Source organism: Exophiala aquamarina (genome assembly GCF_000709125.1).
Source record: "Exophiala aquamarina CBS 119918 chromosome Unknown aczIA-supercont1.24, whole genome shotgun sequence".
Classification (NCBI taxonomy): Eukaryota; Fungi; Ascomycota; class Eurotiomycetes; order Chaetothyriales; family Herpotrichiellaceae; genus Exophiala; species Exophiala aquamarina.
This window is the reverse complement of record NW_013550564.1, coordinates 114,510-125,723: the sequence shown is the minus strand read 5'-3', so window position 1 is coordinate 125,723 and position 11,214 is coordinate 114,510. Positions and strand designations below refer to the sequence as shown.

General features: G+C 50.2%; 5 protein-coding genes across 5 annotated transcripts; 3 read left to right on the top strand and 2 right to left on the bottom strand.

The window, feature by feature from the left end:
- Positions 1 to 108: 108 nt before the first annotated feature.
- A1O9_12539 (uncharacterized protein) lies at positions 109 to 1,887 on the bottom strand (the record flags this gene model as incomplete). Its single annotated transcript, XM_013398526.1, has 3 exons — positions 109 to 1,593; positions 1,679 to 1,801; positions 1,867 to 1,887. 3 exons carry the CDS (start codon positions 1,885 to 1,887, stop codon positions 109 to 111), a joined length of 1,629 nt encoding a protein of 542 aa, XP_013253980.1.
- Positions 1,888 to 3,359: 1,472 nt separating this feature from the next.
- On the top strand, positions 3,360 to 3,800 carry A1O9_12538 (uncharacterized protein; the record flags this gene model as incomplete). Its single annotated transcript, XM_013398525.1, has 1 exon — positions 3,360 to 3,800. One exon carries the CDS (start codon positions 3,360 to 3,362, stop codon positions 3,798 to 3,800), a length of 441 nt encoding a protein of 146 aa, XP_013253979.1.
- A 58-nt stretch (positions 3,801 to 3,858) lies between these two features.
- On the bottom strand, positions 3,859 to 4,976 carry A1O9_12537 (uncharacterized protein; the record flags this gene model as incomplete). The annotated part of the gene is made up of 2 exons (XM_013398524.1): positions 3,859 to 4,146; positions 4,203 to 4,976. The coding sequence occupies 2 exons, from the start codon at positions 4,974 to 4,976 to the stop codon at positions 3,859 to 3,861; spliced, it is 1,062 nt and encodes a 353-aa protein (XP_013253978.1).
- A 770-nt stretch (positions 4,977 to 5,746) lies between these two features.
- Positions 5,747 to 6,208, top strand: A1O9_12536 (uncharacterized protein; the record flags this gene model as incomplete). Its single annotated transcript, XM_013398523.1, has 1 exon — positions 5,747 to 6,208. One exon carries the CDS (start codon positions 5,747 to 5,749, stop codon positions 6,206 to 6,208), a length of 462 nt encoding a protein of 153 aa, XP_013253977.1.
- Positions 6,209 to 6,684: 476 nt separating this feature from the next.
- Positions 6,685 to 11,027, top strand: A1O9_12535 (uncharacterized protein; the record flags this gene model as incomplete). Its single annotated transcript, XM_013398522.1, has 4 exons — positions 6,685 to 7,157; positions 7,202 to 7,608; positions 7,664 to 7,920; positions 7,968 to 11,027. 4 exons carry the CDS (start codon positions 6,685 to 6,687, stop codon positions 11,025 to 11,027), a joined length of 4,197 nt encoding a protein of 1,398 aa, XP_013253976.1.
- Between the last annotated feature and the right edge of the window lie 187 nt (positions 11,028 to 11,214).

Here is an 11,214-nt window from a genome sequence, read left to right as displayed (position 1 = left end):
AAGTCTAAACCATCCTCAATCGGACGGCAAGTCATGCATGCATGTATGTTCTAACTCCACGCTTATCAAGAATATCAAAGCATGCGCATACGTGTACACGGGGGGTAGTCACAAAAGGAGCACAAACTCGCCCTTCTCGTTCCTCCTAATCCGGAGACCCCGCCAGAGATCTTGCTCATCTTCGAGTTTCAGAGAGGTACTCCTCACATCGTTTTGCTTATGCCATCGTTTTAACATTTTGTGGATGGAATATCCTTTTTCCGAGTCGAGACCTGGAGCGTTGGCCAAAAAGCTTCGACATGCTCGTTTCTGTTTCTCCTCAGCTCCGAAGACTACCATGGTCCCGTTGGTCGACTTCCGTTTGTAGTCATCGCCGTGAGCATGTGGATGTGTCGGGTCAGAGTCGGTATCTGAGCCAGAGTCATCGTGTTTGCGATACTCAATTGCCTTCAGTTTTCGAGTAGCGCCTTCATTTGGAGAGCTGGCTGGTGAATTGTCACCGTTGGCTCGTTGCCTTGATCGAGGGTCGTGACGGACGTTAGCTGAGGACGTTCCGTTGTGGCGATGGACTTTGTGTTTCTTCCTTTCACGCTTCTCTCCCTCTCGGACACGGGTTAGGCTCTGACCATGATCCGAGGAGCTAGCTCTCCTTCTGGTTCGACTCTCCTTTGCGTCTTCGCCGGATCCTGGAAGGAGGGCAACTCCAACCATGGAGAGTGCCTTGACAGCACGGCCTTTGAGTGATATTCCCAGCCCATTTGGATCGTCCTTGGCATGCCTGGTACGCTTGATAGGGGAGGTGGGATCTTCCACTTTGTGATTGCGTCGAACGGGTCGGTTCTTCTCAATAACAAGCTTATTCTTTCCTTCAGTCTCTGGCGTTCGCCGGAATGGATAGTCATCTGCAGTGGTCATGCGATTGAGCCCACCAGTCAGGCCAGAATGAACGACAGTAGGAGTATCTGCCTTGGATGTGTCGACCATTAGTGTATCACCAGGGGTCTGGTCGTCACGTTTCCGCTTTTGGCCGCTCCCGCTGTCGGTGCGGCTATGTGAACGCGTCCTTCCATCCTTTTTATCCAGCCTTGATTTCGTTTCCTTAGCGGCGGGGGTCATGAATTCCAGGGTCAGTTGGCTGTGGTTCATGTCCAGCATGCCTCGTGGCTTGACAGGCTCTGCTCCCCAAGTAAAACCATTGTCCAGATACTCTTGGCTGAGCATCTGCTCTTCTGAGTTTCGGTAGCCATCTTGACTCGATGGCCGGCTGTTGGTGAAGATGGATGGTGCCCCTTTGGCCATGGACATCTCTTCTCTTTCCTTGGCAGTAAAACTGATCTGAGGAGTGTTTGGGAGACTTTCATCCACCATATAGTCGAATACACTGTCGCGGGTCAAGGCTGGCACGGCGGGAGGAGGGGTAGGGACATGAGGAGGAGTATCGGTGTCGGGGGCATCTTCGACGTATGCTGGACGCGGCACCAGGGCCTTGGAGTTGTCGGGCTCGACAATCGATACCGACTTTCTCTTCGACGCCTTGGACGGCTTCTCTCGGTATAGATGACCCTGGTATTTCTGGTCTTCTGTAATGCATGACTGCCATTCTTGTCAGCACGCAAAGGTACTTTGCATTTGGGCACGATGGAGATTCCTGGGGTCTGGGGGCCTATGCTTGACATACTGTGTGTGATCTATAGTCTGTGCCATGGAAGGTGGTCATGCAATCGATGCAGGTGAAGACGGCGGCACGACATTGGTTGCGGTGCGGGTCGAGTTTCTTCTTGGTCAACACGTCGCCGCATGCCTGTGGAGAGGGTGGTCAGTAGCGGTCAGGGGAAAGGAGATTTGAGGAGCGCGTGGGTTGCTGACCTCGCATTGAAAGGAGACCATGTTGGCGTGTTCGACGATGAGCGGTGAGAACAGACAGAGCCTTGTGGGTTTGGGGTTCGGGTTCAGCGTGTGTTGGTTCCCTCGAACAAGAGAGAATGTAAAGAGTGGAGCGGTCGGGCAGCAACAATTGATAGTCGCACAAGAGCCAGCTCTTTTGCGGGATTGAGGGAGAAGTAAGGCGTCAAATAATGTCAGGAGAGAGCCAGAGGATACGGGAGTAATGTCAGAGGGGTAATAAATCGACCAGAATAGAGTCTAGTCGTAGTCGTAGTTAGCAGCAAGTCGTAGACACGTAGGAGCAGGCGGACAGCAGGCCATGGGATTCAAGGCGCAGGCGTTCGAGTCTCATAGAGCGCGCTTGGCGAGCATCCGACCCAATTGATCCAAGTTTGGCGGCCAATGTTTTTTTTTAATGTTTGGGTTTCAAGCCCTGGCCGGTTTGGCTGATTTGATGGCCCCGTCGCCTCCCTGGATAGCGAACCCCTGTATTTCTGCTTCCCGTGATAGGCATATGCGTACTAAACCGCATTCGGCTAAATGTGAAATTGCCCTTCCAAACTGGGTTCTCACGCTTACACGCTCAGGCTCAGGGGGTTCACAGCCCACGAAGGGTGTGGAATTACTGAGCCTGATCAAGAGGACAGGGCTGAAAGATCATGTTCACGACTCGACCAACACGGAGGGGACGGGTCTACCCCATACTCCGTACACAACTCCATATAGAATCAAGAACACGACCCTGTTTGACCATCTCACAAACCTGTAACAGTACCGAGTAGGAGTGAATGAATGACGGGCCACTGCCGCCCGCCCGGCGCGCCCTTGGATTGACCAATTGTCACGGGTATGCTACTTGAAAAGAGCACCCGGTGCCCATGAACATGGGCACCACCCGCAACACCCTCCCACGCTTTACCGCGCCTGATCAGGTTTCTGCGGTCTTTCAGGTGGTCACCAGACAGAAGTCACAGCACACGAACAAACCGGTTTGATGTGAACGGGAATGATAGTTGCGTCCAGAGAGAGCTTGGTTCAGGATCAGAATAACAACAAATAACAATAACAACATAACACAGACACTCGGGTGCCACGAGCGTGACGCACATTGATATCCCAAGTACGAGGCTACTCCATATCGCATACCCATAAGCGTACCCGGGGCTGTCCGGAACCTGAATGTGAAGCTCGAAGCTCAATCGCCGCAAAATATGTGTCCACCCGCAAACACGGGGCTCTCGTCCCGGCAGCCTGATGAAACATCCCTCGCACACCCGGATCCAAGCACCATTGAAGAAACATTGGCAGCCTTTGTGCCTGACACTCCCTTGAGCAGATCCATCTTGCATCATGTGGTCTCCGCTCTCCCCTTGTCCATAGTCCACCACAGCTTGCGGGTGTACCTGTTCGCTAGATGGCTAGCACAGAAAGAGCATAGCCAGTTGGCTGATGGCGATCTACTGTTCGCAGCTTCCATGGGCCACGATCTAGGCGCATCACCTCTTCATGGTCTCACGTCGGAGAGATTCGAGGTCGAAGGCGCAGATGCTACAGTAGAGTTGATGCGACAGCACCCCCAGGTTTCCGAGACAGATGCGCATGATGTGTGGGTCGCCATCGCTTTGCATACCTCACCTCACATCGCTGAGAGGATCACTCCATTGGCAAGACTAGTCAGACTCGGGGTCTTGATTGACTTTCGTCCCGCCACCCGCCAGTCACACGATGCTGTCGACTACGGCACAGAGATAGAAGCCAAGTTGCCACGTTTGAACATTGAAAAGATCCTCGGAGACGCTGTGGTCCAGCAAGCCCTGCAGAACCCATCAAAGGCACCGCCAAACTCATGGCCCAGCAGTCTCTACAAGTCACATCTTGAGGATCCCAATTGGGCGGGTGTCAACCGTGGCTTTTAGCCACACCGTATTAAATTGAGAATAGTCTTGAATGGCTTCAAATTGAGCCTTAGAGTACTTACAATTGGAGCCTCCTTCCGATGGCTCCAAAACAGATGCTGGTGCAGAATAAAATGCTCGCCAACCATGTGTAAACCCCAAATTGTTCCGATGCCATCGACTGATGAATTGCCGGCACTGGCACAAAGTTGGGGTCCACCACCAGAAGAAATGTCGTACCAATTGTGCCCACCAATGCCGAAAATGCAAAGCCAGGTAAGGAGCGGTCGATAACATACCAAAGCACGGGGTTGGCAAGTGCTAGTGTCAAGGCCACTTGCAAAGTTGATTGCCATGGTATTCGTCGCTGGTAAAAGTCAGTAATCTGCAGCAACACAAAGCACCATCGGTGAAAGAACTCACCAGTGCAAATGCAATCCCCACGAAAGCGCCCACGCTTCGGACCGCGGAGTACCATATAGGGCCGGTCCCGCTGTCGAGGTTTGAAGTTGCAGGGCTTTCTCGCTCCGTCTTACTGGATGTCCCGGCTGGTCGTCCTGATTTCTGGGGAGCTTGATCCATAGAGATGGTTGTGGAGATAGACTTCTCCCAAAGGGAGTCAACCGCAGGCAGGGCATTACCCAACAGTACGCCGAGAAGACCCCAACAGAGGTTGTAATAAAGCGATCTGTGTTCGACATCCGGCAGAGGAAGAGGCGTGATTCGTCTGGTCTGATGCAAGTGCGTCACAATGGAACCGTACCCGACCCCAAAACTAAATAGCAAGCTCGTTTGTATGCCCAGTGGGATTACATAGCCTCGGAATCCCCGGCGGGGAGGTTTTGTTCTGGTCGTCGTGACGGCATTCTCATCCCAACTAAGGTTCGGTTGTTGTGGTTGGTAATCGTCAATGCTTCGTCTATGACTTGGTGTTTGTGCTCCTGTTCCCCAAGGTGTAGACAGCTCTTCCCGTTCCCCATCTGATACAGGTGAGTAGATCCCGAACAAGGTTGACGATGTCAAGTTGAGAATTGACCGTGTACGGCTACTTGGGGTCATGTCCAGCCTTGGGCTGTTAAGAAATTCTGGGTTGTTGGGTTCAGGGGCAGGTGAAGGAGGGTGGGAGGAGTCGGTCGAGGCAGGTGTGATCTCGAAGGTCCTACGAGGGATTGGACGATGCAGATGTGGCATTTCCATGATGCTAAGGCTGAGAACGGAGGTCTCAAGAGTTTAGAGTGGAAATGCTTTCGATGACTCGTTTCCTGATAAGATCTCGTCGTGTAAAAGATCTCGGCTTGGCTTCGACGGCTTGGATAGATTGTCGAAGGTGTTATGAGGCAGGGAAGAGTTGGAGTTGTGTTGAGAGCATGTCGAAGAGTTGGGAAACAAGCGAGCCCGGGACAAGCAATCAGGCTATGCAAGTGGGGAGGTGAGATGCCGACACAACTCGAGGCATGTGTAGATGGCAGTAGGACAGCAGAGGTGTACAAGAGAACTGTCTTCACATGTTCTTTGGATCCCCATGCGCGGTCTGATCAATAACGAGCAGTTGAAAGGGACACACAAAATCCTAGGACCAATTGCATGATCCGCGGTTGGATGTGCGGAGTTCTCGTTCCGATTTTCAGGATCCCGTGACGAGAGCGGCAGATCATTCAAGTGCCAAGACTTGGGTCATGGTTTTCTCGTTGCCAAGATTCGGAGAATAGTATTCCCAGCCGCTACGACGGCTAATTCTATTCGTAGAACCGGAAGGAACATACAAGAGACTGCTCGTAAATCATTTCACCGTTCGACTTTTGACGAGAACGAAGGTAACACTTTGATTGTGGAGCTCAGGTCCATTCTCTTGTTCATAGATACACTCAGAGTCTCTTGGAGCTATATCAGAAACTCACCATCGCTTTCTAAAATATCCATCAGCTCCTACATCAGTGATCATATCAAACACCGACTCGACAATCAAGATGGCTCTCTCAAACTTTGACGCTGAAAATGCCCCCAACTACGAGGATATGGAGAAGCAGTTCGCTGTCAAGGCAGTACAACACATGACTGTCTACTGGTCAATTCTCGAAAAGTTGCCTGGCTCCAAGCTCCGCCTCACAAGACTGGATGATGAAATCTACGAGCACCTCAAAAAGGAGTTCCCAGATTTCAATCCAGCTGACGAGATTGATGAAAACTCCATGAAAAGCAAAGAGGGAAAGGAGAAGTGGAGGAATTTCTCCATGGTTTACGAAAAGGGCGACAAGAAGATCGAGGACTACAATTTTGGTACGATGCTTCGTAAGAGCCCAAAGACTGAATACGGCGAGAAGGAGACGATATTTGCTGTGCGGATGCAGTTCTATGCTATCGAGATTGCGAGAAACCGTGCCGGCCTCAATGACTGGATTTACGAAAATGCACAAAAAGCCACCAAATGAGGCCACGCCATTCCAGTCGAACCGAAATAGTGTCGACGAAGCGTCATGCTTACTGGCTCTGAGGAACGGCAACTATGTCTCTATTAGAAGCGACAACCAAGAGGCCACTATTCGCAGAATCAACATCGCCTTACACACTACAAGAGCAAATTCGAACTGTCTACACACATGCTCGACAAATAGCAATGACAAATTCATGTCCGAGTCGCCAAATTCTTCAAGGCAAAGACAATTCCGAAAAGCCAAGAGCAGATTGAAGGACTACAAGAAAGATGCGGCAGCCAGCATTCCAAAAGAACAATAGCAAGCCATTACCCACCCGTCCTGGCTTGCAACCATCCGTGACCATGGAACAAAGCAAGAACGCCAATTAATTTAATTCCAGCTGGTAACTATCATCTCCTCTACTTTTCTCCCTCTGTGATTGTAGCGATCTCTTTCTGTGGTTGTCCTTTTGAAGTGTGCCCTGGCTTATCATGCCGTTATGTTGCGGAATGAGTGCAATCGACCAAGATCAACATCGGGGCGAGCAGGATTTATTGCAAGACCACGGGCAGAGAGGTTGGCATGTTCTTTTTGCCTTCACCAGGAGACCGCATTTGCTAGTTTTGCTGCCTGCCATTCTGCTTTCACTCGCCGCAGGTCTACTCCTTCCCGTGACAGCCATTTTCCTTGGAAGAATTTTCAATAACTTCTCCGACTTCGCTGCCGGAAAGGTCGACAGCACCACCTTTAGTCATGAGATCCTCAACAGTGTTTACGGATTTCTAGCTCTTGGTGTGGCCACCTTTGTTCTCAGGGGCGGATTGTTCAACTTTTGGCTACAGTTCGGCGAGATGCAGGCCAAATGTGTCCGCGAAGAACTATTTCGTGCTCTCCTGGAAAAGGATCTGGAATGGTATGACCTAAGGACAACTGGCGTGGAAACGCTCTTAAGAAGAACACACACGTAAGCACTTCGTTCCAGACCTTTCCCAGTCTGACAGTTCCCAGGCAGACACAAGATCTCCGAATCGCGACATCCCAACCTCTTGGAATCTCGATATCATACCTTGCACAAGCCTTAGCAGCTATTGCCTTAGCCTTTTATACCAATTGGAAGTTGAGCCTTGTCATTTTAGCGAGTGTTCCTATCACAGTTGTGGGAATAGCCGTGATTTCTCGTCGCATACAGGGGAACACAGAACGCTATGAAGGCAACCTAACGCAAGCAGTGAGATTGGCGACTTTTGCCATAACGAATATCGTCATGATAAAGTGCTTCAATACAAAGGCTTCAGCGCAACGAAATTACGTCGATTGTGTGAAAGCCGCGGCTGAGCACTATTTGAAGCTCGGATTTTCACATGCCCTCCAAGGTGGTTTTGCTCGATTCATATCAAATGCGATGTTTGTTCAAGGTCAGTGGAAATCTTGGGTGCTATTACGAAGGCTAGATCTCATCCTTTTCGTCAGGCTTCTGGTACGGTGGCTCGCAGGTGCAAGCTGGCCGAACCACCGCAGGCAGGGTAATCACAACCTTTTGGAGCTGCGTAATTGCCGCAAAGTCATTTGAAGGCATCCTCCCCCAAGGCATGATTCTCCAGAAAGGCCGAGCTGCCGCTTTCGCTCTTGAAGCGGTGCTAGGCAAGGTTCTGAAAGGCAGAACCGATATGGTCAATGCCGGAGGTCTGACTCCGCATTTCTGCCAGGGCAAGATTGAGTTGCGTTCTGTATGCCTAGTCTGAGCCTGTCGTCGGTGTTTGAGCTAACAATGAAGGTTTCGTTTGCATATCCTTCAAATCCTGAACATCTTGTCCTCAGAGATTGCAACTTTACCTTTCCAGCAGGACAAACAACCTACCTCGTTGGAAAGAGCGGATGTGGAAAGAGCACTATAAGCTCCATGTTGCTTCGTTTCTATCCCCCCAGCTGTGGCACGATATTCCTTGATGGACTCGATATACAAACCATTGACAAAACCTGGCTCAGGAATAACATCACCCTTGTCCAACAACAGTGCCATCTCTTTGACGAAACTATTTACACGAATATTGCTCTTGGTCGGAGGGATTCTGATCGAGTGACGGAGGACGAGATAGAAAGCTGTCTTCATATGGCAGCATTGGAGACCGCTGTGGCAGATCTCACAGAGGGAAGTAGGACAAGGGTTGGAGTTGGCGGTTCCTCTCTTTCAGGTGGCCAGAAACAACGGATCGCACTTGCACGAGCATATCTCCGTGATACTCCCATACTCATACTAGATGAGGCAACAAGCGCCCTTGATTACTCAATTAGAACTACCATTACGAGAAATATACGACATTGGAGAAGAGGAAGAACGACAATTATTATCACCCATGACCTCGAGCAGATTGAAGCAGAAGATTTTGTGTACGTCTTGGGGTCTGGAACCGTCCTCCGTCAAGGCCGCCAAAAGGACGTCACCGACCTCGCAAAACGATTTTCCGTGATTTGTCGTAACAGTGACTTCAGCGAAAGTCCCAGTCATCAGCAAGATGGCGTCACCTACCGCGTGGCAAGACCAAGGGAAGCCATCAAAGCTTCGACATCAACCCGCAGAAGCTCCAGACGGAAAGACTCCTTTGACACAGAGTTTGAACGCGCTGATGGATCAACAGTAACCAGGGCTCGTGTCAAACCTCGTGGTAGTGGTGCCCGACAGACATTCAGACAATCAATATTCCTCGGAATGCAAGGCACCTTGATGTCTTTGAAGTGGGCGTCAACAGCTCGAGCCAAAACTTTATATCCATTACCACCTCCAATTCCCGGCTTTTCCATTGCAGAGAAAGACATCAGGTCTATAGAATGGGAAATGACGAGCTCTGATCGCAGGACAATCGCTCCTTTCATGAAGCGGGCTAATTCATCTAACTTGGACAACAAGCCGCTACCCATTCCTCTCATCGGATTTACACTTCCCAAGCGGCCAAAAATTATAGCTATCAGTGAGACCAATGAAGATGAACGAGTGAGGCCCACGGAGTCACTCCTCACGATTCTCCGGACAGTCCTTCTTGATTCAGATATGAAGAAAAGGGTGAAGATTGCCGTAGCGCTTATTGCGACTACAGGGCATGCAGCTATGACTCCCCTGTTCTCATGGGTGGTTGCACAAGCTCTTGCAACATTTTTCCTAGGATCGGGTTTCAAACAGAAGCTGCTAACCTATTCCTTGTCCATGCTTGGCGTTGCGATATTCGACGGGCTATGCTATTTTACGATGAGTTATCTGCTGGAGTCAGTAGCCCAATCCTGGGTTGATGGGCTTAGGTTCCGAGCAATATATCGCATTCTCAGGCAGCCCATGGGCTGGTTTGATGATGACTTACACAAATCGTCATCGATCGTGTCGGCACTGGACCGCAATGCGGAAGAGATGAAAGACATAGTGAGCAGATACGCAGCGCTGATAGTTATTGCGACCATCATGATGCTTGTTGGATCGATATGGTCGATCATCACTTGTTGGAAACTAACGTTCGTCACTCTCGCTGGAGCACCTGTTGTGTATGGACTTGCCAAAGCGTTCGACATGGTCTCAGCACATTGGGAGAATTTGACCAACATGACAAGTGAAAGCATCGGTCTCATCTTTGTTGAGACTTTCGTGGACATTAGGACCATCCGAGCACTCACACTGGAATCATATTTTCACAAGAAATACAAATTTGCGACACAGGAGGCCTTTACTACGGGGCAGCGCCGTGCGATTTTCAGTGGAGTATTCTACGGGTTATCAGAATCCACCATCCACTTTCTTACCGCTTTCATGTTTTGGTATGGAGGGTTTCTCGCTAAACGACAAGAATGGTCCGTCGAACCGATCTTGACAGTGTTTGCGCTGATAGTGTTTTGTGTATCTAACGCAGCTGCTATCATGGCGTACATACCTCAAATCAATTCTGCAACAGATACTGCCAGTCGCCTTCTCGATCTTGCCTGGGAGCCGGTACATTCACATGAAGACATGGGTACGTTTTCACTTGACGTTAGCGACCCAAGCACGCTCTCAGGTCCAATACACTTCATCAACCAAACCTTCCACTACCCTACGCGACAGGATGCACCTGCTTTGCTACGTTTGAATTTAACAATACCTTCTGGCAAATGTACGGCAATTGTTGGAGAATCAGGGTCGGGGAATCCGACGATTGCATCGCTTATACTTGGTCTCTACCCAGCAACGGCAGATTCAATCGCCCGATCCCCCACAGACTCGTCTTGGGACCCGCCTTCTTTGACATTATCCGGTCGCGATATCAGGACTCTGAACCTACCTATTCTGCGGTCAATGATCTCGATAGTTCCACAAACCCCAGTCCTGATTCCTGGTACTGTGCGTGAGAATATCATCTACGGTTTAGAACAAGCGTCTAGCCTGATTTCGGCTTCTACGATCGAGGCGGCAACGCAGCTGGCTGGGATTCACAGCTTCATTCAATCTCTCCCGCAAGGATACGCAACCACTGTCGGCGAAGGAGGGATGGGTATGTCCGGTGGTCAAGCTCAACGGATCGTGATTGCAAGAGCATTAATTCGGAATCCTCGGGTTCTTATTCTTGACGAAGCGACAAGCGCCTTGGATGATGACAGTGCGAAAATCATCAAGGCCAGCGTGGTTCGATTGGTTCGAGAGAAAAATGGCCACCTAACGGTTATTATAGTGACACATTCGAAAGCGATGATGAGCTTTGCCGATGAGGTCGTCGTTATGGAGAAAGGTAGTGTGGTTGAACAAGGCTCATATGCTGACTTGTTGGCCCGGCGTGGCAAGCTTTGGGAAATGCTCAATGCAAGTCCTCATAGTGGTTAGTAATATCCATATACTCTGATGCTGAGATACTGGGGCACGAGATCCTGCGAGTTGTTAGCGAGGTAGGCGCTCATTGGGAAGCAGAATACGGGCTGCAGGGATGCATATTTGGATTGTGCACTTCAATCTGTCCAGTTCTACGAGTAGGCATGCCGAGTCGCGAATACAATCAACCTGCTCCTCAGGC